This window comes from Erpetoichthys calabaricus, chromosome 11 (assembly GCF_900747795.2).
Source record: "Erpetoichthys calabaricus chromosome 11, fErpCal1.3, whole genome shotgun sequence".
NCBI classification, from domain to species: domain Eukaryota; kingdom Metazoa; phylum Chordata; class Cladistia; order Polypteriformes; family Polypteridae; genus Erpetoichthys; species Erpetoichthys calabaricus.
Window position 1 is genome coordinate 158,222,587 of NC_041404.2, and position 26,925 is coordinate 158,249,511.

At 35.5% G+C, this 26,925-nt stretch overlaps 1 protein-coding gene across 1 annotated transcript; it reads right to left on the bottom strand.

Annotated features, from left to right (window-relative positions):
• Positions 1 to 5,246: 5,246 nt before the first annotated feature.
• Positions 5,247 to 25,514, bottom strand: drg2 (developmentally regulated GTP binding protein 2). The gene is made up of 13 exons (XM_028814432.2): positions 25,128 to 25,514; positions 24,493 to 24,653; positions 18,670 to 18,759; positions 17,468 to 17,528; positions 15,345 to 15,435; positions 14,031 to 14,103; positions 13,497 to 13,587; positions 11,696 to 11,793; positions 8,943 to 9,019; positions 6,541 to 6,629; positions 6,368 to 6,426; positions 6,149 to 6,202; positions 5,247 to 6,067 (listed from the first exon to the last, which is right to left on the bottom strand). The coding sequence occupies exons 1-13, from the start codon at positions 25,189 to 25,191 to the stop codon at positions 5,981 to 5,983; spliced, it is 1,095 nt and encodes a 364-aa protein (XP_028670265.1). The 5' UTR covers positions 25,192 to 25,514; the 3' UTR covers positions 5,247 to 5,980.
• Between the last annotated feature and the right edge of the window lie 1,411 nt (positions 25,515 to 26,925).

A 26,925-nucleotide genomic window follows, 5' to 3' on the forward strand; every position in this document is an offset into this window, starting at 1 on the left:
CGGCCACTCACCTGGCTGCTGCTGCTTCTTCTTCTTCTTCTGGCCTCCGTCGTCATTCAGTCCCGTCCGGTTCGACATTGCCGGTCATATTCAGCCATCTCATTGACTTTCCCCACTCAGTCTGTCTGTGTGTCCTCACTGCATTTTGATGCTCTCGATCCCTACAAGGCAATTACTTTTTATTTTCTTTTCTCACACGTGAAGTGCCCGCTAGACTCGACGTATTCAGCAGTGAACGCCCTGATGCCTCCCAATGCATATTTGATGACGCCTATTATTCTTCTTTTCACTCATGAATGGTGGCCAAGGTTCTAATCTTTCGTGTAGATGAACAATGTGCACGTTAACAAGTACACGACTGATTTAAGATCCAAAAAAATGAACGTAGCAATTGATACACGGGAAACACGCAGGTCAGAAGTAATGTTTATGTCTGAATATGGAGTTTCGCTCGGTTCCTCGGGTTCTTTTTGGTGCCTCGGATTCTTTTTGTTTATTTACCAGTTTTTGTCGATCAATGTCGGGTTGGTCGATGGAGTCAACCCCAGCGGGCAGTGGCAAAAGAACCTGATTGACTGGGACGAAATGTCACTGTCACCACACCATTCCTCCGTTTTAATCCAGCGTCTATTGATCAGAGGTACACTTTCCCGAAGGGGGCGAATTCATGGCTGTAGGAACGGCGCATTTCCATCCATCCATCCATTTTCCAACCCGCAGAATCCGAACACGGGGTCACGGGGGTCTGCTGGAGCCAATCCCAGCCAACACAGGGCACAAGGCAGGAAGCAATCCCGGGCAGGGTGCCAACCCACCGCAGACGGCGCATTTCGATTTGTACAATTGTGTTCCTCAAACAGCCACGCTTTTTACTTACCATTACCCATAAGAGCTCATCATTGTCTGAGTTGCTTATTGCCCCAGCATATACAGTGTAGGTAGTCAGACCCCATCACTTTCTGAAAACTTTTGAGTTAATTTTAAATTAATAAATTTGCCATTTTTGTCCGTCACTCAATACTCGGCAACACATAATGACAAAGTGATAACATGTTTTCAGAAAGGTTTGCAAATTTATTAAAAATCGAAAATTCTAATTACTCACAAGTATTCAGAACCTTAATTCAGTACTTTGCAAAAGCACCTTTGGCAGCAATTGTAGCTTTGATTATTCTTGGGTAAGCATCTACAAGCTTTGCACACCTGGATTCGAGCAGTTTATCCCATTCTTCTTGACAGATCCTCTCAAGCTTTGTAAGATTGGATGGGTAGCATCCATAAACTGCCATCTTCAGGTCTCTTCACAGATATTCTATGGGATTTAAATCTGGACTTTAGCTGGACCACATAGGTACAGTCAGAAACTTATCCCAAAGTCATTATTTTTTGCTTCAGGTCATTGTCATGCTGAAAGGGGAACTGTCACCCAAGTCTGTGGTTGTGTGCACTTTGGAGCAGGTTTTCTTTAAGGACCTCTCTGTATTTGGCTGCAGTCTCCCTGCACCTGCTGCTGAGAAACACCCCCATAGCATGATGCTGCCATCACTATGCTTCACTATTACAGTACAATTGTTTTAGGCAGGTGCTCTGCAGGGCCTGGCCTTCACCAGACGTGGTTCTTGGAGTTCTTCCCAGAGGGCTCAGGTTTTGTCTCGTTACATCTAGAATCTTTTCTTTGTGCGCTCAGAGTCCTTTAAATAACATTTGACAAGAGTGACTTCCATCTAGGCACCCTGCTATTAATACCAAATTGATGAAGTGCCGCTGAAATGGCTGTACTTCTGCTAGGTTATCCCATCACAGCATGGGACTTCTGAAGCTCTGTTAGAGTGACTATTGGGATCTTAATCACCTCCCTCACAAAGGCCCTTCTTGCCTGGATACTCAGTTTGGCCTGATGACCAACTCTAGGAAAAGCCTTGGTGGTTCAAACCGTCGTCCATTTCACAATTATTGAGGTCAGTGTGCTTCTGGGGATACTCGAGGTTTAGAAGTGGTTTTAGCCCCTCACCCTGATCTTTGCCTCTTCACAATTTAATGTCTGTACAATTAATTGGACTTCATCTTGTTTTTTATTTGCCCATACATGCATTGTGATTTGTGGGACAGATGTGTGCCTTTGTAAATGACGTCCAATCAATTCAATTTGCCACAGGCAGACAATTAAGTTCTAGACACATATTCAGGATAATTAAAGCAAACAGGATGCATCCGACTATACTGTAGTTTGGAGTGTGACAGCACAGGGTCTGAATACTTATATAAAATATTTGTTTTCGATTTTTAATAACTTTAAACCATTCTAAACATATCATCACTTTGTTGTTATGGGTTATAGAGAGCAGATTGATGGGCAAAAATGGCAAGTTTATCCTTTTAAAATTAAATCCACAATACAATAAAGTGTGCAGAAAGTGAATGGGTCAATATACTTTTTGTATCCACTGGAAAAGTACAGCGGGTGAACAGAACAAGTTGTCCAGTTACAAACAGGGATTGGCCTGGAATCAGAATGACTGGAGCAAAACCCCAGTTCCCAGGAAGAGGTCTAAAAACATATGGAAAGAGAAGAGTGTCAAACCGTTAAGACAATTGTCAAGACATTCTGAAGAAACTTGGAAATAGGAGCAAAAATATGGTAAAATACGTATTTACATACATTCATGATTATACATCCCCAAATAAAACTTCTGAGCTTTCACTTTGAACTGGTCTCCATCTCCTTCAGATAAGGGAATGCTTCTTCAGCCCGACTCAACAGCTGGCATCTTTGCCACACCTTGTATCTGCCACTCCGTACACAGTAGGTCTGTATAGGCAATGGCAGATTGGCTGTTAGTAGCTTTTCCAGAAAACCCGAACTTGGTACTAATTGTGATGCTTTAAGAGAAAAAAAGACAGTGCTATTTATTTATTATGCTATTTACTTACCAGTATCCAACGGAATGAATTTAGTGGACCACATTATATCCACTTTTTCAATTCAATAAGAATTAAGAATATCACATCTTTTAGCAATTGATTCTCCTCAGTTTTATTTTTATAGCATCCTTTACTGTAGTAGAGTTTTGAGGAGAGGTTTATAGCTAGGAGTCCAACAGTAAAACCTCTGACAGGAGACGTTCAATGCATTCTTTTGGTATTTATGGGCCCATTTGGATTTTCAAAAGCTGTGCAAGACTGTATGCATATAGGAGGATTATGGATGGCCTGTTTCTATATTGCTTTAAATTCAGTAGTTGTGTAATGAAGACCAATGTTAAAATTGCATATTCAAAAGCAAAGGCCATAGCACTACAACTTACTAATTAGCAGCATAGGGTACAAAGAAGACTTGACATGTGGAATCGAGGAATCCCAGGACATTCAAACTCACAAGAGGATATTTGAAAATAGCTGATCAAACTCATGACATGGTCATGAACTACATGATGAGGATGGATCCTCAGTAAACAAACAGTGGGAGAAAATGCATTCTGAACTTATAAAGGTACATCAGCCGGGAATGTACAATACCAGGAAGGTCCAAGTACTGCAAAATGCCATTGGATTTCAGACTGTTTTGATTTATCAAATAAAAAAAAAAAAAAGACTCCACACAAGTGCTTTCAAGCTGGTATGTCTGTAACATCTTTTTCCTGTCATATGTGTTAAAATAAAATTTGAATTACTCAAGGTTTAGAAGTAGTTTTAACCTCTTACTCCGATCTTTGCCTCTCCACAATTTGAGGTCTATACAGTTCAATGCAACAGTTCATATAAAGCTTGGACTGTAACAATAAATACACTGTTACACTGCCCTCTGCTGGACGCCTAGAAATGAGTACAATTAATAAATGCAAGTATCTAATGAAGCTGACAAACCCTGCCAATGGTCACACACTTCACAGTAAAACTGATCTAACCAACTTGTTTTTTCCTGATTAGGAAGCCTTATAATACATTTTCACTGAAAAGCTGTTTAGTAAAGTATACAGGAATACCTTTATTGTTTGGAAAGTTTTGCATTTATCTTGAAAGATACAGAAGTGACTACAAAAGCAGCGATAGAGAAACAAAGGTACAGCATAAAAAGCTGCCTTTTTATTACCAAGAGGATTCTCCTTTCAGTCAGTGTCACACACTTGAATAATGTTGAAGAATGAATGTTCCAGTACCAAAGAATGAAAGCATCTCTTCACCTAATGACCAGAGGCTCTTGCCTCCCCTATCATGATGATCTTTGAGTGGCTGATACTGGAGTTCTCTTGTGAAAAAACAATTGGAACCATTGCAGTTTGCCTGTCGGGCAAAGACTGTAGTGGAAGATACAATTATCTATCTACTCTACAAAGAAACGCTAATGGGGCGACATCATACCTACAACAATATGCCTTTATAATGGCTTACTGTGCTTGTGACTGCTCATTTTATCTTAAGTCGTAAGTTTTTGTTTTTAGTAACTCTTGCTTGTATTTGAAGGGAATAATTGTTGTTTGTTATACTGTATGTATTTTTGAGCTTCTGTAAAAAGCTAAATTTTCCCCCTAGGGACAAGTATCTGAAGAACAAATACACAAAAAAATTAAGAAGATAATGTTGGCTTTAGCTCAAAAAATATTTCATATGTGGATGGCTTTATCTTCACTGTATCTCACTAAGAAAACCTGGGGAACCCAATATTCTTGACTGACCCACAAGTCTTATAGAATGTTGAAAGCTGGAAAGTCACATCAAATGGGCTTTAACCCCTTTACTTACATGTATAGTTTTAAAATGCTTCAAGTTAATTTCTGTTTAAAAAGTTGTATTAACGTTAATAAACCACTACCCTTCAGACAAATTAAATACTGAAGGAAACATCCAATATACCACATCCAACATGCCTTATTGCAAAAGCTGCTAACATATATGCAATCTATATTGTCATTACTGTCATAGTACAGAGATATTCTTACTTGTATGTGCTAATCAGCATGCAGCATATACCACTGACCAATACCATAATTAGCGAGTTTCGCTACCTTACATTGAAATTTATCTCATTGCCTGAAAAACCACGTAAATGTTCTTTGAAGACATTTCATGTACCTTTATTGCTGGGCCCTGTTCCTCAAAGAACACAATAAACCTTCACAAAACATAAAGTAGACATGAGCATGCAAGCAGTGTTCAAGATTTATAAAGTAATAAAATAAATACTAGTTACCTTTAGAAAAATACCAATGAGAAGAAAAAAAAAACTTGAAAATATATGCAAATGAACAAAATGATTTCAGTAGTTTTCCTTTTTATTGCAATTAAAATTGAGTTGTCAAAAAACTTCCAGGCGAAATTAAAAAATATTCTATTCCAGGGTGTATAATATTTATTTATTTTTTTAACTGAGGACACAAATCCTTCTTTAAAGACAAATTGTTAAAGTAGCATTAGCAAAGCTGTCCTGGCAAATTCTTGCATTTTGTCTCACTTCCCAGAGTATTGGATTTTGTTTTAATTCACTTAGCTGTACCTGAATCACATTACACAGTTTGTATTTTCTGTATCAGGCATTCACTGATCTATGGCCATGGTGGCATTTGTAAGAACTAATGCAGTTAAGTATTTAATTTAGACTTAAGAACACGTAACTTTCACAAAAGGCATTATTTAGAGTAGGTTTATTATACACTGTATAAATCCTCTGAATGCACTTCCCTCTCAGAAAACTTTTTTTTCCCAATTTGCAGTTAAATTCATAATGTGTAATGCATTCAGTTCATAAATTCCCATTAAAAAGGCTGTATTAAAATACTAGGGCACATGGCATTTGACATCTGCAGTATATTTCTGAAAGATGCAGAAGAAATCAGCATTTTTATATACATTTTATATGACTTCTTTACTTTGTATACAGTCTTATTTTGGTGTTCACTTTGTTAAATAATATTTCTGTGTCACTTTCTGGACTGAATTCTAAGATTCTTTGAGGCATGACTGGTGTACATATTTTTACATTTGGCTATTTTTTCACAATCTGGATAACATCCTCATGTTCCATGATGTGTGTCAGTCCAACTCTCTGAGGACTGTACTTGGTACTTGTTCCCTTAAAAAAAAAAGTACATAATATATTGTTATTTTCTACATTTTTAAAAGTTCCTCAAAGAGTGAAGGATATAATACTTACCCACACCAGAGCATATTTAAATTGACTTGCTAAAGTTCTATGAATTCGATGGCACTTAAAACAAGGAAAACATTATTTAGTTAGAAAAACAGATTTAACATATCTCAAAGTTATTTTAGACAAAAAAGTTTAATAGATTTACATTCAAACATTTATTAGGTGTTTTTCTCATATATAAAAGGATTACCAACGCTAAACAAAATATGTCAATCTTCTTACCACATGTTCCACTGATGCTCCTCTTCTCATGATAATTGCATCACTGAAGTCAGGCCTCTCTGTGTAAAATGAAAAGGTTAAATGTGGCATATTAATAAAATCATAATGCAAGACACTAACACAGATATGGTTTTACACACAAGGAAAAATGTGAAAAAAATTAGAATCCACACCTCCCCTCCTCTTTGTGTAGATACAGATAAGTGCCAAGTACTCCCAAAGCATCTCCAGCAAGTAATCCAAATTTAGTTTCATCCCACAGCTTTAAAAAAAAAAAAAAAAAAAAAAGGTAGTTATTTTTTAATTCAAGTCTACTTTTTGTGGAAGTGTATTAGGGCCACAGAAGAAAAAAAAAGTCTAGTTTATGATTAAAGTCAAAATTTCGACTTTCATCTCGAAAGTTACATTTTAATGTCACAGTTTATTTTGTCATTAAAGTAGAATGTCGTAAAATTAAACTTAAAATTGATGTTTAAATTTACTAGTTTCAAACCCTATTGTAACTAAAGTACTATGTTAAATGCTTTGTATTCTGTGTGTTCCCTGACCCAGTCGTTAACCACTATGTGCTTCTTATGCAGAATTCCTCTTGCACTGAGAGGAGCCGCAGGCAGGGATCGTCACACGGAATACAATTATTTCATGATATTACAGCTCCCTGAACATTTGGAATACTTAGATTTATACTTGATGTCATTTTAATGATGGAATACGATAAAGGATGTATATTACATTTTACAGATACATCGATAATTTAAATAATGCATACTGTTAATAATTAAACATACAGGGGCATGGTGGTAGCGCTGCTGCCTCACAGTAAGGGGGTCACGTCCCAGGTGTTCCCTGCCTGGAGTTTGTATGTTTTCCTGGAGGGTTTCCTTCCAAAGGCATGGAGGTTAGGGTATTTGGTGATGCTAAATGGATGCTAGTCTATATGTGTGCTCGTATTGACCTGCAGTGTTCTGACATCCAATGAAGGGATTGTTCCTGCCTCACGCCCGATGCTTGCTGGGACTGGTGTGACCCTGGATAGATGGACTAAATAATTAAACACGTTTTTCAATGTTCCTTAATAGTTTTGAAGAATTGCTATTCTAAGTTTGCAGCTTGTTTTACATTAACTACAGATACTTATTGTTTGGGGATTGGTTATGTGGAAAAAGAAAATGAAAAAATAGGAATTGGGGGTTGGTATATTTGACAGAGACAGTGTGGCTACAATAAAGAAAGCACATCCAGAACAACATCAATTAAATTCTCAGGACACCTTGCTGTAATATCTCTAAAAAGTGACTGCAAAAACAGCTGTACGTTCAGTTCAGAGAACCTTTATGGCAGGTGTGATGAGCCTCCAAGAGGCTGGATATATGAATGGTTATCCAACTGGTTTAATTTAAACAATGTTAAATGATGGTAGTCGGAGACACGAAAACAGAATTCAATGGATGTTTTTCTGAGTGGGCTTTCTTTATTGTAGCTATACTGTCTCTATCAAACCTAACAAACCCCAGTTCCTATCCTTCAGTTTTCTTTCTCCACATAACCAATCACCACACAATAAACATCTTCATGAAAGTAAAACTAGCTATAGACTTAAAACACTTGAGTGTCCGGAACTTTTATGGAACACTGAAAACTCTTTGTTATACATGTTTAATTATTCCATCCATCCATCTGTCCTTCATCCAGGGTCATGCCTGTCCTAGCAAGCATAGGGACTGAGGCGGGAACAATCCCATGCAAAGGTAACAGCTCATCGTAAGGTGAATATGAGCACACACACATACCCTAACATCAATTTAGCATCACCAAATCCCATAACCTGCATGCTTTTGGAAGGAAACTGAAGCACACAAAGGAAACCCACCTGGAAACATACAAACTCCAGGTAAGGAACTTTCAGGACATGACCCCATTACCGCAAGGCAGCAGTGCTACCACCGAAACACCGTGTCCCCACATGTTTAGTTATTAACAGTATATACATTATTTAAATTAAGTATACACATGCTTTAATGCATTTCATCATTAAAATGATATTAAGTATAAATCTATGTTGTTTTCTAAATGTTCAGAGAGCTGTAATTGCATGAAGTTAATGTATTCCGTGTGACGATTGCTGCCTGCGGCTCCTCTCAGTGGAAGAAGCGGCTCATTTAAGAAGCACGTAGTGATTAATGAAGGTATCGGGGAACACATAAAACATGAAGCATTTAATGTGGTACTTTAGTTTATAATGGGGTTTGAGAAACTCTAGTAAATTAAACATCATCTTAAAATTGATGTTTAAGACGTTCTGCTTTAAAGACAAAAACTGAGATTAAAATGGACATTTAGAGATTAAAGTCAAATTTTTGTCATTAATCAAGACAAACTATGAGATTAAAGATGAAATTTGAAGATTAAAGTCGAAAATTCACTGTGTCCCTATTTCTTTTCTCAGAAAACACATAGTACAAAAAAGTTCATTTTCCATTAAATGAGACTAACGTATCTAATAAACATATCTAACAAATCTGTTTATTACAAAAAAAACCCCACCGTGTTTCAATATTATTAAATAATCTTTCACCTGATCACAACACTGTTTGGTCTTCTTGCAAGACGGTCTACTTCCTCCATGGAAATTTGATCTACTTTATTGTAAACCTGTAAAAAAAGTTCTAGTTATGTTTTGCCTTTTGTGAATTGTCAACATTTGGTAATACTGTACCATTTCAGAATGGCATAGAACAATTAGAAATACTCCCATTGTTACATACAGTGGTGTGAAAAACTATTTGCCCCCTTCCTGATTTCTTATTCTTTTGCATGTTTGTCACACAAAATGTTTCTGATCATCAAACACATTTAACCATTAGTCAAATATAACACAAGTAAACACAAAATGCAGTTTGTAAATGGTGGTTTTTATTATTTAGGGAGAAAAAAAAATCCAAACCTACATGGCCCTGTGTGAAAAAGTAATTGCCCCCTGAACCTAATAACTGGTTGGGCCACCCTTAGCAGCAATAACTGCAATCAAGCGTTTGCGATAACTTGCAATGAGTCTTTTACAGTGCTCTGGAGGAATTTTGGCCCACTCATCTTTGCAAAATTGTTGTAATTCAGCTTTATTTGAGGGTTTTCTAGCATGAACCGCCTTTTTAAGGTCATGCCATAGTATCTCAATTGGATTCAGGTCAGGACTTTGACTAGGCCACTCCAAAGTCTTCATTTTGTTTTTCTTCAGCCATTCAGAGGTGGATTTTCTGGTGTGTTTTGGGTCATTGTCCTGTTGCAGCACCCAAGATCGCTTCAGCTTGAGTTGACGAACAGATGGCCGGACATTCTCCTTCAGGATTTTTTGGTAGACAGTAGAATTCATGGTTCCATCTATCACAGCAAGCCTTCCAGGTCCTGAAGCAGCAAAACAACCCCAGACCATCACACTACCACCACCATATTTTACTGTTGGTATGATGTTCTTTTTCTGAAATGCTGTGTTCCTTTTACGCCAGATGTAACGGGACATTTGCCTTCCAAAAAGTTCAACTTTTGACTCATCAGTCCACAAGGTATTTTCCCAAAAGTCTTGGCAATCATTGAGATGTTTCTTAGCAAAATTGAGACGAGCCCTAATGTTCTTTTTGCTTAACAGTGGTTTGCGTCTTGGAAATCTGCCATGCAGGCCGTTTTTGCCCAGTCTCTTTCTTATGGTGGAGTCGTGAACACTGACCTTAATTGAGGCAAGTGAGGCCTGCAGTTCTTTAGACGTTGTCCTGGGGTCTTTTGTGACCTCTCGGATGAGTCGTCTCTGCGCTCTTGGGGTAATTTTGGTCGGCCGGCCACTCCTGGTAAGGTTCACCACTGTTCCACGTTTTTGCCATTTGTGGATAATGGCTCTCACTGTGGTTCGCTGGAGTCCCAAAGCTTTAGAAATGGCTTTATAACCTTTACCAGACTGATAGATCTCAATTACTTCTGTTCTCATTTGTTCCTGAATTTCTTTGGATCTTGGCATGATGTCTAGCTTTTGAGGTGCTTTTGGTCTACTTCTCTGTGTCAGGCAGCTCCTATTTAAGTGATTTCTTGATTGAAACAGGTGTGGCAGTAATCAGGCCTGGGGGTGGCTACGGAAATTGAACTCAGGTGTGATACACCACAGTTAGGTTATTTTTTAACAAGGGGGCAATTACTTTTTCACACAGGGCCATGTAGGTTTGGATTTTTTTTCTCCCTAAATAATAAACACCATCATTTAAAAACTGCATTTTGTATTTACTTGTGTTATATTTGACTAATGGTTAAATGTGTTTGATGATCAGAAACATTTTGTGTGACAAACATGCAAAAGAATAAGAAATCAGGAAGGGGGCAAATAGTTTTTCACACCACTGTAAGTATTTTAATACAGGTGAGCTCAGGTCACTAAAGTGACTTACTGAAGTCATAGTGAGAATCAGTAGTAGAAGCCTTTGAGACTTAAAGTCAAATACCATAAACAATAGGTCATACTGTGTGAAACATCTTAGCTAAATAAAAAAACAAGTTAAATTAAACACACTTCTGTTTATTGCTCCTGTTTACGTGCCATGTCCTCCATTCTTCTCACAGGTCTATTTCTATGAATGAGCTTCTATTCAGCAAAATGTAGCAGAAGTGTTATCACCTGCACTACTGATCAATGCAAGACTCTAAATTCTGAGGGAACAGAAGACTGCAGTTGCCTAATTATTGATAGAAGACTGGTTTCCTATTTATTGCTATGTATACAAATGTCCAGAAAGGTAATATATAAAAGTGTTATTAATCATTTTCCAGTTCTTTTTGAGGAAAGATTTTACTAGAGTAATAAAAATGTAAAAAGTATCAGATGTTCTAAAGTTTAAAATATACTGTCTAGATGTGTTGCAACAGCTCTTTCACACCAAAGCTGAAGATTGACCTGAACTCATACTCAATTCATTTAGATGGGAACTGTGAAAGACTGAGAACTGAGACTACTTCAGTGAAGGCCTCTGTTCAATTCAATTAAATCTCAGAAATGGAAGAGGATTCCCACCATTGTCCATACAAATACAACCACATTAATTAAAGAAAAAAAAACTTGGACATAAAAGAGCAAAAATGCAATGAAATGTGTTAAACCGTTAAGCTTTTTGCAAAGCTATCTCTATGTTTGTGTTGTTTATAATCTGATTTTCTGATTTTCCTAAGGTTTAGATTATATTTAAGACCAAATAATAAAGAAAAAATAAATAAATAAAATTAATATAGCTTAGAACAATTGAAAGCCTACTGATACACTTCAATCTTGCCTTACAAATAGAAACAAATACTTACATAAAGACAGGGCATGTACACTCGGTTTCCAACAATCACATCAATAAATTCATCTGGGCTGCAGTCTTCCCTGAACAAAACCTCTGCATTAAAGATTTCTGAAGTAAAATGTAATTAAAGATTTTTTTATATAAACAAATTTTAAATTATACTTAGCACATTATGACTTCTTATATGAAGGATCCTTTGTTTTTTTGTTCTAGATACAATCTATTGGCCTACTACCCCCAAAAAAGTCTAAGTAGCAATTTAAATAGCCACATCAGATAACAGATGAGGAAAAGAAAGAAAAAACCCACAAAACACAGTTACACTCCCATGACTCAATCAATCACTTTTACCTTTTATAAAGTTACCAAAAAGAAAGTAGAAGTGAGCATTTATTTATGTGTACCTACAGAATCTTAGCATCAGAGGCAGGCAGATCATATTATAGTGGACAAGTGATGACATTTTGTAACTTTGAAGACTGTTTACTTCTCTAACACCTCCTACAGACAACACACTCAGATAAGTAGCCAACAGAAGCCTCCTTTTTATGTGTGTTGCAATACCCATGCTCCTCTGACGACCAGTCTCATCTTTATACTTGTTTTAGCCTACAATTCTTTTACACTACCAGAATACTTAGCAGCTGTGAAATTATTTCACTGCCTACCACAATAGCAGGAAGTTACAAAAACATTAGCTGTTGCTATCTGCTTAGATGTAAATTTGTTTTGATGTAAAGTTCATCCTACATCCTTTAGGCATGCTGATTGTTCAGTGGTTTGGGCATGGTCTTGGTGATCAAAACTTGAGGTTAAATGTGTTACTTTTCTTTTGTATTTTCTTGTTTTTCCATTTTCATTTATGTACACTAGGCCTGAACACTATATCACTGAGGGAACTAAGGATAAAACTAATAGATATACTTTTGCTCCTAGTTTTAATAAATAAAATAAAATGCCAAGATCTGTGTGATAATGACACTTCTGCTTGTTCTTTTTAGCTTTGTTTTCATATCTGATATTCCAAGATGATGTCCTTGGACCTGTACCTGCACTTTAATTCACCCTAATCCTTAGGTACAATAAGGTATTTCTTTGACATCAGTCTCACAGCTTTAAAGATTTCTGGTTAGCATCTTTATGAAAATACTTTTCACATTTCAGTGACACGTTCTGTCTAAAATAACATTTGTGATACACAGACCTAACAAAGAAAATTACATGTTGACGTTTCATGCATGCAGAATTTCCTTTCATATACTGAAGCAGAAAGGTAAGTGGAAAATCCAGTTCCAATTATTATACCATGTAAACCTCTCAATCTTCAGCACACCTCCTCCAACCCTCATATCACCATTTCTCAACTACACTCAACTACAAGTGTCCCTTCTCTCACTTTACAAAAATTATGCACTAGGCTCACAATCTGTGTAGGGTGGGTGTAGTCATTGTCAAATTAAGTATCCAAAGAGAAAGACATAGCTCTAAGGATACAGGGACAAGGCATTCATAAAAATACTGTATTTTAGATGTCAGGTACTTAAGGTTCTAAGGCATTCTTTCAGAACATCACTATAGTGTGCTTAATTTTCTATTGTTTACAGCACAGACAAAGGTACAGCCTTCTCTTTCAATGATGGGACACTATCTTTGAGGAGATATTCTTCAATCAATCAATGTTAATCTTTCTTTTTATTTTAAACAGATTGTGCTTCTATCAAAAATACACACGAAAGACTTGCTCCATACTAAATTAAACTAAATTATTACCGATGAATGAGTGCTCAGAATTAAAAGTCAGAAAAGGATACTGTATTCATGTAGAATAAGTTGAACTAGCTTTTCAGAACACTGTGTAAGAGGAACTGTTGAGTTGTAAGAAATACCACCACCTTTCTTTGGCTATAAAAAGAACACAGTATAATTAATAATTAGAAACTGAAATTACATTTAGAAGAAACAAAACAGTTTAAGGGTGCAGACCATTATCATACCTGTAAAAAGCCCTGAGCACCCAGCAAACACTTAATATCCTAGAGATGGGATAACTTGCAATTCATGTAATGCAAAGTCATACATATTATTTAAATATATATTTAGAATATGCTAGCCCCAGTAAAGAAACATTTCCATGATCACCACCCATTAGAGTATTATTTAAAGGTAGTTATTCTATTATATAATATGTTATACAATATATTATACAATATGTTATAATGTTGTGGAAGATCTGTATGTACTGCAATGTGCCTTACAATTATACTATTTGCATTTTAGAAATAAGCAGCTAAATAAAAATCACATTATTTGTGGGGGAAAAAAAACAAAAACCTCCATGATCTTACCTTGAAGTATATATTAGGTTTGGACATGTTTAACCTAATTCCAACAGATTCCAGTTCTTTTTCTAAGAGACTCCTTCATTGAAAAAATTAAGGAATAAAATTAGTTTTTATTTAATTATTAATGCTCCTCTTAAGGTTGTTTTGTCTATTTTTTTCCATTTTTAAAACTTAACCAACAAAAACAAAGCCTAATCTTTGGCACATGAAGCATAAACAGTCAACAAATCTTCATCAAGTTAAGCATACAGTTATGTTTTGTGTATATACTGTATATATTGTTTACAGACATAAATGTATGACCTTCATCCTATCAAGCATGATAAGTGGCAATGAAAGGTTTCTAAAATTACTATACAGCATATATTAAGCAATAATCACGGCCAAAAAGGCCAATGTCAGACATTAGTACCGCATGTTAAGCTCATGTTTACAATTGGCTCTTTCCCACCGCAGGAACTTTTTTCAGGAACCAGAGACTTTGTAGCATTCCTACCACTGGAACTTGGGTCATTTGTAGCTCCTGGTACTTTTTTTTATTTCCTACTAATGGTATATACTTTTCATTCAATCAGGGACTATCATGGGATGGCTTGTGCAATGAATTGTGCTGATTGGTTGACCACATGCACCAACACCATTTTACAAATCTGTTAATAGTTTGGAGTTATCAGTGATGATGGAGTGCCACACTTTGCATCGCATCATTCTACTTAGCCGCCCCATGGTCCGCTGCACCATGTACACATTGAAGCAGTAATATCTTCTGTGAGATCATGATTGCTTCGAAGCAATAAGGTGGAGGAGTCTCCTCATGAACTCCCAATTGTGCCGCAATTAGCACCTCATCACTCTTCTTTGCACATCACATAATTTACATAAAGCTTACAGTTCCTGTTGCACGATGGGAATGCAACACACAAAAGTGACTAGGGACCACAAGTGGCCCTGAGCATAAATTGTACAGGAGCTCATTGGTTCCTTCAAAGAAAGTTCCTGCATTGGAAAAATTCCTACTATTAAGCTCAGTAATGAATTTGAACTTGCACTATTATTGCTATCTATTCTCTAATGAATCCAGTATTTCAAGATGTCAATTTACCTGACAGACTTTTATTTTTAATATCTTAAACAGGCTATAATATTTTAACAAAGGCTTCAAGTTATCCATCAGGGTAACACTGGCTTACAGCCACCTATTGATGATATAAAATACTAAACAGTTTCATAAACTGAACTACATTTTAAAGGCATAAAATACACTGCTCTAGGCACTGCTTTTTGGTTCCAATCATCCAAATAGGTCTTGAAACCAACCTCTGAACATCACCTTTAGTAGCATCCAGCATCATAATAACAACATCTGCAGTCCTGGCAACAGCTATCACTTGTCTTCCACGTCCTTTTCCTGCAAAAAAAAAATATAAACGCTCTTTTTATTTTTATTTTTTTTAATTTCATGGAAGAAAATAAAATTCCAACAAATGAAGTCAAACTTAACAAAACAGAATTCAACAACCCACCTGAGAGAAAGAGAGGAGAGCCAACAGCATGGGCAAAAATTTAAAAAGAACAAAGAAGGGAGAATGCCCTGTCCCCAATATAAAGGCTTATTCTAAAATTTTATCAAATTAGACCTTGCTATATTTTAAAAATAACTTCTTAAACAACACGACTCGATGAATTTGAGGTGCAATACCACAACTAAAATATTGCTAGATGATTTCTGAGCTTTAGCAATTCACTGACCAATTTGCTCTTTTTTTTATTGTATGGATGTTTGGAATATGATAAAGGGACTATGCTTTATAGGCAGCTCTTTGGATGTATCCTTTAGAATATACATGTAAAATTTTCTTTCATTAATAGAGTGTAAAAATATTGCACCTATTGGTGATGGCACTCAGTTAATGCATTGTGTCCATCAGCAGTAGAATGATATTCCATGAGCGCATGTCTCTTTTAACCCTCTATCACAACTTAGTACATTTAGCATCTAACTGGAATCACAATGTCACAGATGCAAACCCAATCAATGCATTTACAGCTGTTGTCTTGGTTAAGCTGGAATACATTCACCATTATTCCTTAAAATAATTTCCAACATGGATTGTCCATCACCATTTAGTGAGGAAATGCATGCAGAATGTAAATCTATGATAATAAAATACTTTAGTATTTCAATAACTGATAGTTTAATGGTCACTTGATAACCATGGTTAAATTCAGAAAACTGCTGCCTTAAAAATCTTTAAGTTTAAAGGCTCACTCTAAATAAGAACAAACCAACACTTAGGTTTTAATCAACACTATTAGTATAGGATATACTATGTAGTGGCTTCAAATAATTTTCTTAAAATAAGAATAAAAAATAAAGCTGCTTCTTCAAATGTGTTTCAATTAATTTGACATGTCTTTTAAAATTTCAATAAATGGTTTTAATATACAGTATATTTTAAATCACTGCCATTATTCAGAAGGTTGAAATATAAAATGTACTTGTTGGCAGTGACCCAATACCAGTATTCCAACTGCACAATGATCTCCTTTCTGTCTGTTCCCCTGCACCTGTTTTCTTCCAGTTTTTTATAATAAAGCATTTAAAATGTAAAAATGCCCCATCCAACTCCATTAAAAGCAAAGGCAGAGGAACTGTATTTTTTAACTCTATCCAAAATACATTTATCATTATTCTTACAAATTTCTTGCGGCATTGATGGGACTATTTTTAATGTCACACTGCCTTAATACAAGTGGTAACCTGCAGTAAAAGTGTAATGCAAGATAATACTGTCATTTAAAAATAACGTGTCCAAGTGCCTCGCCATATCATTAGAAGTATGATTGGTGATAGCATCTGAACAGTGTAGGTCTGGCAGTGTTTATGATAATGACCTTAATGGACTAATGGTATTCATCAAGGAAAGACAGTAGAATATGTCCAGTTAACCCCGATGTCTGTTTTTATTGGTTATTGCTTTTACCTAACATATCACTATGTCAAATACCTGATATGTAATTAAGCTGTAAATTTGCTAAAAGACAAAGCAGACACATAATTATATGCTGATTTTTTCACATTTCTAAGTAATTTCTAAATTATTTATGCTGTGTAAAGATAACAATTATATTAAAATGAATAAGAATATGGACAAAACCAATATAACAATATAAAAGCAAGAATATACCCCTTCAATTTTCTCTTCAAAGACATACAAAAATATAGCTTTGCAAAAGATGTATTTTATTACAGAATCAATTTATTCAAAGAAAATAAGCTTCAAAACTCATTAAATGCTGTGGGAGTACTGCAGGGCAGGAGAGTTAGGATGCTATATATCAATATTTAAAACATTACACTAGATATTACAGATTTATATTTGAGGCAAACAATTAGTTGAAGACTAAACTTGAATAGAAACACTGATTGAAGAGGTTACCTTGTGCTGCACCTTCAATAATTCCAGGCAAATCCAAAAGCTGAATGTTTGCCCCTTTATACTGAGAATCAAAAGAAATATTTTAAAAAGTTAAAACATCACTCTAATTACTTAATAATTTTAAAAAACAAAGTGCATTGGTGCTGTCTGAGTTCATCAATCACTGCAGTCTTAAATTTATATTTTTTATTTTGAACTAAAACATGTCAGAAATAACTTTTTTTGTGTGTGCATTTTGTGCCCAATTAGATTTTAGGTCATAGTTGGCTCAAACTGCAATCAGCCTGAACAAAGCAATGTCCACTGTTACCTAATTATATGGCTTTGACACTTACATACAACAACAACATATACAAATTATTTGAAACAGTCATACTTTGTTTATAGTTTTTTCACAACCTCCAAAACACAATGTGAAGTTCTAAAGCAATTTTGCAGAATTACTTAACCATTTATGATTTTCCTTTACTTGATAACTGTTTGTCTTAGCAATATACTGTATATTCCCGTTTTGTTCCTGACCATATCAGCAACATCCTTTGTCAAAACTCTCTGGTCTGCTAAATGAGGTCCAATGCTGGCAGTCTTTTTCTGTGTTCAACTAACTTTTGTTTTATGGTTGACAGAGACCTGGCACTCTGATGCTGCAATGCCTTCCACATAGCTGTTAGATCTTTAGACCCTATTCATTACCAAAAAAAGTGACTTAAAATCCCCAGTCTTAAGTATTAATCTTGCACTGAATGCATAAACCCTTTCAACTATAATTTATTTACATGATCAGATTTTTCCTGTTTTATGTCTACGATAAATAATTTATTGTAGATTCACACGATTGTCATTCAACCTCTGTTTGTCTCTGTGAAGAGATGCTTTATAACACTTTGTACCATAGTCATGATTGCTTTGTTTTTAACGCCCATAAGTCAGTCAAAACAAAGAAGGAACATCTTATAAAAAAATTAAATACAATCTCAACATAATCTGCCAAATGTTAGCCTGAACTAATTTAAACAACCATGTAATGATTTAAAAAGATGTTCCCTGCTTTGAATTAAGCGGGCTCTGAAAATGTTATGATATGGTACTGTATTTAACTAATGATACCAATAATTAAAGAAAGCATAATCATAAAAATTAAAAATGTAAGAAATAAAAATGTGAAGAAATAAAATAATCTAATTTGTAAAATACTACTGTACCTCAATAACACCAGGAATACACGTCAATGTAGTAAATTCATAAGATGCAGCTTCACTGGCAGTTGATGTCATCAAGCTCAAAAAAGTAGACTGCCAATGAAAATAAAAATGTAAAAGAAATTATTAAGCACTGTCAAATTGTTAGAAATCATCTTGATCATTTTTTTTTAAATAATGACTGCAACTACTTTACAACTATTCCAAATCTATATATATAAAAATGGAATGAGTGGGTCGTCGGGTGGGCCTTTTTTTCATTCCGTCGTTTTTTCGACGTTTTGAAAATGTAGAATGATTATTTGATTTTTTTGTTTTTATTTGATCGTGTCTATGTAGCCGCCGTCGTAATAAAGTATCGCTAAAATCGTCATTTATCGTAATTTATTTTTGACGTATAACGTCGCCGTCGTCGAGGTCAGTGATACCACTGCAAAAAATCTGCTTACGGTTGAAAGACACGCCCTACTCACTGGACAGTTAAAAACACCAATCAAACTAACGATGACATCAAGTATTACCCAATCAAAAGTAGGAAAGGAGGCATCTCATAAAATGCGTGTGGGATGATTTGCATGACACGCTGCTTTAAAAAAAAAAATGATAAAAAAAATATGGGATAAATCCCGTCCAGTATTGATTCAAAACGGGACGCGCAATTTCATTCTCAAACGCGGCACGATTCCGTATTTTAAAGGACGGGTGGCAACCCTACAGTGCCAGGTAACCACCCATACAATCACATTGTGATTCAGACTAGGAATGCAATGAATGTAATTACCCCCGATCTACATACAAGGCGAAAGTCTTGCAACATTCAAAGATGATGGTTTGGGATAAGTACACCATACAACATAAAAGAGCTTATGAAGCCTTGAACCGAAAAAAGCAACATCTCAGAGATCATAAAAAAAAAAATAGGAGCTAATGTCGTTTTACTCGCTGTAGATTTTAGTCAAACATTACCAGTTATTTCACGAGGGAGACCAGCACATCAACTCAACGCGTGTTTAAAATCCATGCTTCTCCCACGCTCGGTTATATGTCGCGTGTTCTCGGGTAGGTGCACCAAAAAATGTATACATTTAAGCATGTAATGGGCAAACAAAAAATGAGGTATACCCGAAGGCACAGCAGTAGTACTTAATGTAACTTTACTTCTTAAATGTTAATGTTTTACTGTTTAATAATTTATACGCTCCTTATATGTTGTTCAAATTCTTTTATCAAAATACCACTGACAGCGCAATGCACGATAACATCGAGTGAATACACCATACGCATCCGCCCACGGCTGCCCTGCTGTGCGCAGATAGGACTTGATTGTACAATAAAATAAATAAAGATAAAAAGACTAAAACAATCATCACCCATAAAGCGGATAGTAGACGTGACGTACTATATGTGTACCACATTTCAAGTGTATAGGTGCAACGGTTTGCGAGCTACAGGTCATTTAAAATCCTGGACAGACACACAAATTGCCACGGTAGCAAATTACAGAAGAAGATTTTACTGTTTAATAATTTATATTTATATGAAATGTGCTTCTTATATATTACTTCATATTCTCATATGATAATGATGTTAATGTTTATATTGATTTCTGTGTTATTAAAACTGCATGTATGTGTGTATATGTATATATATATATATATATATATATATATATATATATATACGAGCTGTATATACCCGGCGTTGCCCGGGGCAGAAGTAACCTAATCGGTCAAACACTTACATATATACCAAAGTAAACCTAATCGGTTAAACAGCTTCATATATACAGAAGCGAACCTAATCGGACAAACAGCTAATCTATATACATAAGCAAACCTAATTGGTCAAACAGTTACATAAATACAAAAGCAAACCTAATCGATGAAACAGCTTCATATATACAGAAGCGAACCTAATTGGTCAAACAGTTATGCATGTGCAGAATAATTTTACAAAGATTATGCGTGTTAACACTCATTAAAAAGAAAAGATTGAGGAACTCTTCTTCTATATGTGATGAAGCTGGATGAAGCTGACTTGACGAAGACGTAGGTGGCATAGATTGGTTTTTCTAAAACAGAAGAAAAAAATGAGTATCTATTATTATTTTAAATTAGAATGAAAATGAGAACCTTGATTAGAGATAGATTATCCGTATTAAAATATGTGCATGAATAAACTTTTGGTAACTCTCTAGCAAAAGTTTATTCATACAAATTGCCATGGGATGGCTTTGTGAAAAAGTAAAAATTAGATAAAAATAAATTGAGAATGCGTACTTCGATTTGACTGAGATTATCTGTAATGATGAAAAAAAAGTTTAGTATGTTTTTTTTTTCCATACGGGAAGGATGTAAAACCTTACATAGGCACCCTTCAGCCCGTACTGAAGGGTACTGTCAGATTCTTACTGACTAAAAAACACCCTTTTTATTCCACACCTACCCCAAAAACCACTATTAGGCATTACTTTGGGGTGGCAGTAGTTTAGTTATGAAACAGCTGGGTCCTGAAAAAAATCTATCACATATAGAAGAACAGTTCCTCAATCTTTTCTTTTTAATGATTGTTAACACGCATAATGTTTGTAAAATCATTCTGCACATTCATAACTGTTTGACCAATTAGGTTCGCTTCTGTATATATGAAGCTGTTTAACCGATTAGGTTTACTTTGGTATATATGTAAGTGTTTGACCGATTAGGTTACTTCTGCCCCGGGCAACGCCGGGTATATACAGCTCGTTTATAATATTTAATCATGTAAACAGGCCTCAAAACTCAGCATTTCTGGTATAAACCAACAGTTGTCTTGTGGATGCCGTTCAACCTAAAATTGTCAAACTGTCCTTAAAGATTCATTTAATAATTAAAAAAAATAATTTTGGGCACAGGATAATCAGTTACAAATAGAACCTTCATACAATGTTAAATCCTCCTTTGTTCATTATAGACAACTGGATAAGAGGACACAGATATGGCTAAACTAGACAAAGAGCCCATTTCGACAACGTAAGATGAAACGGGCACGAGTTTGTGTCAGCAGTGTATGAAGAACAAATGATAAGTAACGAAGAAGTTGTTTTGTAATGATTGTAGTCCGCTTTACTCATTACTGTACAGGCTTGTACTGTTAGTTGATGAATTTTCCAGACCTATAGTATAATATTGAATGATGAATGTTCCAGTACAATATGGAATAGTAATAAGTATAAGCACCACAAACCTGATATAGGTGTATTGAATGAATGCGTAATTGAATCAGAATGCGTAATTAGGCCTCGAGCTGTAGTCAAAATCGCCGTTTAGATGGCCGGCCAGCTCTAGGAAGAGTCCTGGTGGTTTCGAATTTCTTCCACTTATGGATGATGGAGGCCACTGTGCTCATTGGGACCTTCAAAGCAGCAGAAATTTTTCTGTAACCTTCCCCAGATTTGTGCCTCGAGACAATCCTGTCTCGGAGGTCTACAGACAATTCCTCTGACTTCATGCTTGGTTCGTGCTCTGACATGAACTGTCAACTATGGGACCTTATATAGACAGGTGTGTGCCTTTCCAAATCATGTCCAGTCAACTGAATTTACCACAGGTGGACTCCAATGAAGCTGCAGAAACATCTCAAGGATGATCAGGGGAAACAGGATGCACCTGAGCTCAATTTTGAGCTTCATGGCAAAGGCTGTGAATACTTATGTACATGTGCTTTCTCAATTTTTTTATTTTTAATAAATTTGCAAAAATCTCAAGTAAACTTTTTTCACGTTGTCATTATGGGGTGTTGTGTGTCGAATTCTGAGGAAAAAAAAGAATTTAATCCATTTTGGAATAAGGCTGTAACATAAAATGTGGAAAAAGTGATGCGCTGTGAATACTTTCCAGATGCACTGTAGATATTCTTTCAACAGTAATTCGACTGGTGGAAGACCGGACAGTGTTAACGGTTGTAGATATTCTACCACATATATATATGTAAAATATTTACAACCATTAACACTGTCCGGTCTTCCACCGGTCGAATTACTGTTGAAAGAAGGATGTATCGTAATGTTATTGCATAATTTAGGTATGAGTCGTGTTTACGTATGAGACATGTAAAATTTTAACAGGCGACAAGAAAGTCAATGTGGTACATCTTCCATGGATAACATTAGACACCAAAGGAGATCTTGATTTGCCATTCATATTAAAATGTTTACAGTTTCCCATTAGAATAGCTTTTCCTATGACATTTAACAAATCACAGGGACAAACATTCGAAAAAGTTGGTTTATTTACTAGAGAGAAAGAAACAATATTCACTCATGGGCAGTTAAATGTTGCGTTGTCACGATGTAACTCCAAACACGGAATCAAAATTCAATACGATATTGACAAAGAGTTACGTTTTACAGTAAAAGTGTAAGTTTAAAAAGTATTTGCGAGTTAATTTCAAAGCCAAATAGAACGAAAATGTGCAATGCAATGAATGCCTCTAATACAACATAAAACATAATTATCTTTCAATTTATGTTTTACCATTTTTTTACTATGGTTAATTACTCGCTGTAATGTAAAATAGTTAGGTCTATTATGCATATGCAACAATTCCCATGAAAATAACAATCTGTTTAAATTGTACATCCGCTTCCCCATACATGAGTGACAGTGCCGTGAAGTGGCTAGCCCACCCTAGTATATGTATGTATATTTTATATATATTATATATAAATATTTGTGTGTGAAAGTATTAGTATTTATATTTTTTTTTTTATATTTTTATTTTATTAATTTTCATTGTAATCATTCCATACAAACAGATCAATTTATAACCCAACAAATTTGAAAACAAATCAAACCCCATCCCTGAGAAGGAGAGCTTAGCTAAAGGAAAATTTCTTTAAGCTTTTTAATAAGGCAAAATTAGACAAAAGAAGGGGAGAAGTAAATATCTATATAAATAAGAGATGGAGAAGGGAGTTAAATGCAATAATAGTTAATTCTCTTATTCTAAAATAATATTGATTAAATCCTGCCAAGTTTTGAAAAAATTTTGTACAGATCCTCTAACTGAAAATTTGATTTTTTACAATTTCAAAAAAGTATTAGTATTTAGTTACAATGTATCATAACTCCCAATTCTGGTTAATAAAAATAATTACTATTGTTTGGTGACTATCAAAATGCTGAACCTACCAATACATCATCTTTAAAACTGAATGGTAAAATATAAAAAATGCTGTGCTGTAAAATTTATTGTTACATGTAGAGAAAAGCCAAGCAAAATGACACCTTTTATTGGCTAACTAAAAAGATTACAATATGCAAGCTTTCGAGGCAACTCAGGTAATTACATCTTGCCTGAAGAAGGGGCCTGAGTTGCCTCGAAAGCGTGCATATTGTAATCTTTTTAGTTAGCCAATAAAAGGTGTCATTTTGCTTGGCTTTTCTCTACATTCATAATGGCTAACACGGTACAACACCCTAGTTGTAACATGTAGGAAAGAACAGTTGTGTGGTAGTTAACTGTGCTGCCTGACAGACAAATGGGCCCAAATTCTACCGATTGGTCAAAATCCATACAGGCAGGTGCTGCACTTTCTCCCTGTGTTTAAAAGGGCTTTCTCATGGAATTTCAGTTTCTACACACAAAAATGAGACATACACATTAAGGTATCCTGTGGATGTGTAAAAGACCCAGCAATGCACTGCCTTTCTGAACAGAGTTACTGCTGTCAAAGACGATTCTGCCTATCAACAACACCATAATGGAAAATGCAGGCTCAGATATGGATGGATTCAGCAGCTTTATGGATGATCATATAATATAATGAAGTATGACATGCCTTACCTTCCCCACTGAAGGGAACCCAATAAGTGCAACTCTTGCATCTCCAGATTTCATGACATCAAACCCCTCACCTTTTGTTCCACCGGATTTTGAGGGTTCTAACAGCTGAGCTCTATATTTAGCTAGCTTTGCTTTTAGTAAGCCCAGGTGGTATTCAGTGGCTGCAAACAAAAACACAAAGCATACATAAACACGACAACATCATTTAACAATTCAATTGGATATACAGTACATCATGTTGACTGTTGGAAAACATGTACAAACGTGTGATTACTGTAGTGTTAAAAATGAAAAACTCTGATAAAAACAGTATTAATAACATCATTATTAATTTAACGAATTAAGTACCGGTATATTAACCTTTATAACACCAGTATTTTAAACTTAAACTTCATTCTTGCAAAAAATATTAAACTGGTCACTTTAAAATAATATGTAAAACTTGTCCATATAGGCAAAAGAGTGTAAAATGGCTAATTAACTTTTGTTTTTGAATTTTAGTCAGCTCTGATGGGTACAGGAAACAATTCTTTATAAAAATCAAAAAATGTTTTGAAGTAGAACACATTTTTAAAATCTGCACCTCGCGTTTAAACGTTAGCCCCCATTCACGCACACTAGCAGTATTTTCTTACCTTTATTTTTTTGAGTTCGTGAGATTTCCTTCTCAATTTCAGATATTTTTTCTAATATGCCCATTTTGATATCCTTGTAGGATGGCTCGGAAATGCAGAAAGAAAACTTTCAAACAGGTATAAATAAAATCCTTAGCGTCGTGGCACCTACTGCCCGGTCAAAAAAAATCCGCTAGTTCACAAGAGGCATGAAATACACAGGCTTAGTTCCGAATCTATAAAGTTTACTCTTATATTTTCTGGGCAGAAAAAAAATAATAAACAACATTAAAATGTTGATAATAGTTCAAATATGTTACCAACTCGCTCAGCTCCACGCACTGCCAGCCTGAAATCTGGCAGCAAATTTCGTTACGACGACTAAATCTCACGGCGGGGAAACGCGAAACAAAAGTGTTTTTCGTTCCTAGTCAAGTCTCATCCACTAGGTGTGTCTTGAATGCGTTTGCAGAAACGTGCTGTGGCACTGCTTGAAATTATATGTATATTTTCTAATTTTTTAAAAAAGTAAATGACTCCACTATTTGGTTATGCCAGTAATTGATTATGCTTTATTGTAGCTTTTAATTTTAAAAGTTGTGTTCACCAGAAATAAGAAATCCTCACATTTTCTGGAAAATTAACATGTTTTGTGTGTGGTTATCAATGTCTACTTATAAAAACATCCACTCATTCCTTCATTTTATGAAAGAGCATATTCTGCAGGGGAGTGAGAGTCCACCCTGAAAGAACGAAACGCAAGTGAGCGGGCCGCCCTGAACCGGACGACAGTGGATCGCTGGACACCCGTGTGTTCTCCCGCAGTCACTCTCACTCAGGATAGACCTGTTTATTAAAGGTAACCTTTGGCAGTTAGGAACAATCTGATATAAAATCATATATTTTTAAAACAAATTTGCATTATATTGCAATGCCAGTTTTAAAACATTTTAAACACGTGTCATTTTAACTAGCAATGCTGCTTTATAATTTCTGGGATATTAAACCCCAATGGCTGGGCACTGACTGCGTACATTTACATTTACATTTACATCATTTAGCAGACGCTCTTATCCAGAGCGACTTACAACAGTGCTTAGTGTTTACAAATTCTACCCGCCCCTACGTTGGTTTTTAATATGTACAGTACAGGTATTGCGATTTTCTTCCACAAGGCAGTGATTGACTGGCATCCCATCCAGGGCTGGTTCCCAAGTTTTGGAATACACCCCTACTCCTTGTGACTTATTGTGGAATGAGAAGATTAAGGGGAAAAACATAGGGCTAAATGTCATTCTTTTTGTAGAAATTAACCACTTTAGATTATTTTACAGTCTTCATTTACTGCATATATTGTCAAAGTAAAACAGGAAAAGCTAAACTCATTCTTACCCCAGAATCACATATTTATCGAAGGTCTAAATGACTAACTAACTTTCTAGTCTCTCCCTTAATCTTCTATAATGGCTGCTTTTTCCTCACCTACTCTCATCTTTTCTTTTTTCATCTGCCCAGTTTCCTTCATGTATATGACACCTGCTCTTTCATTTTCAGTTGCACACCTGATGAAGGACACACATAAGAATAAAATCGTATATAACCTTCTGACCTTCTAAGCATAAAAATATCACCAGCTTCTCTCTCTATCTCTCCGTCTTTCTACATACATATATATTTACTATACATACAGTATATATTATACATGGACGCGAGGGTCTGTGATATCGGTGTACATATTTGTAGGTCGTAGTCCACAAAGGTAACAAATGAATCACGTATCTTAAAATAGTTTTTATTCCTAAGCTTTCGCCATCCTACC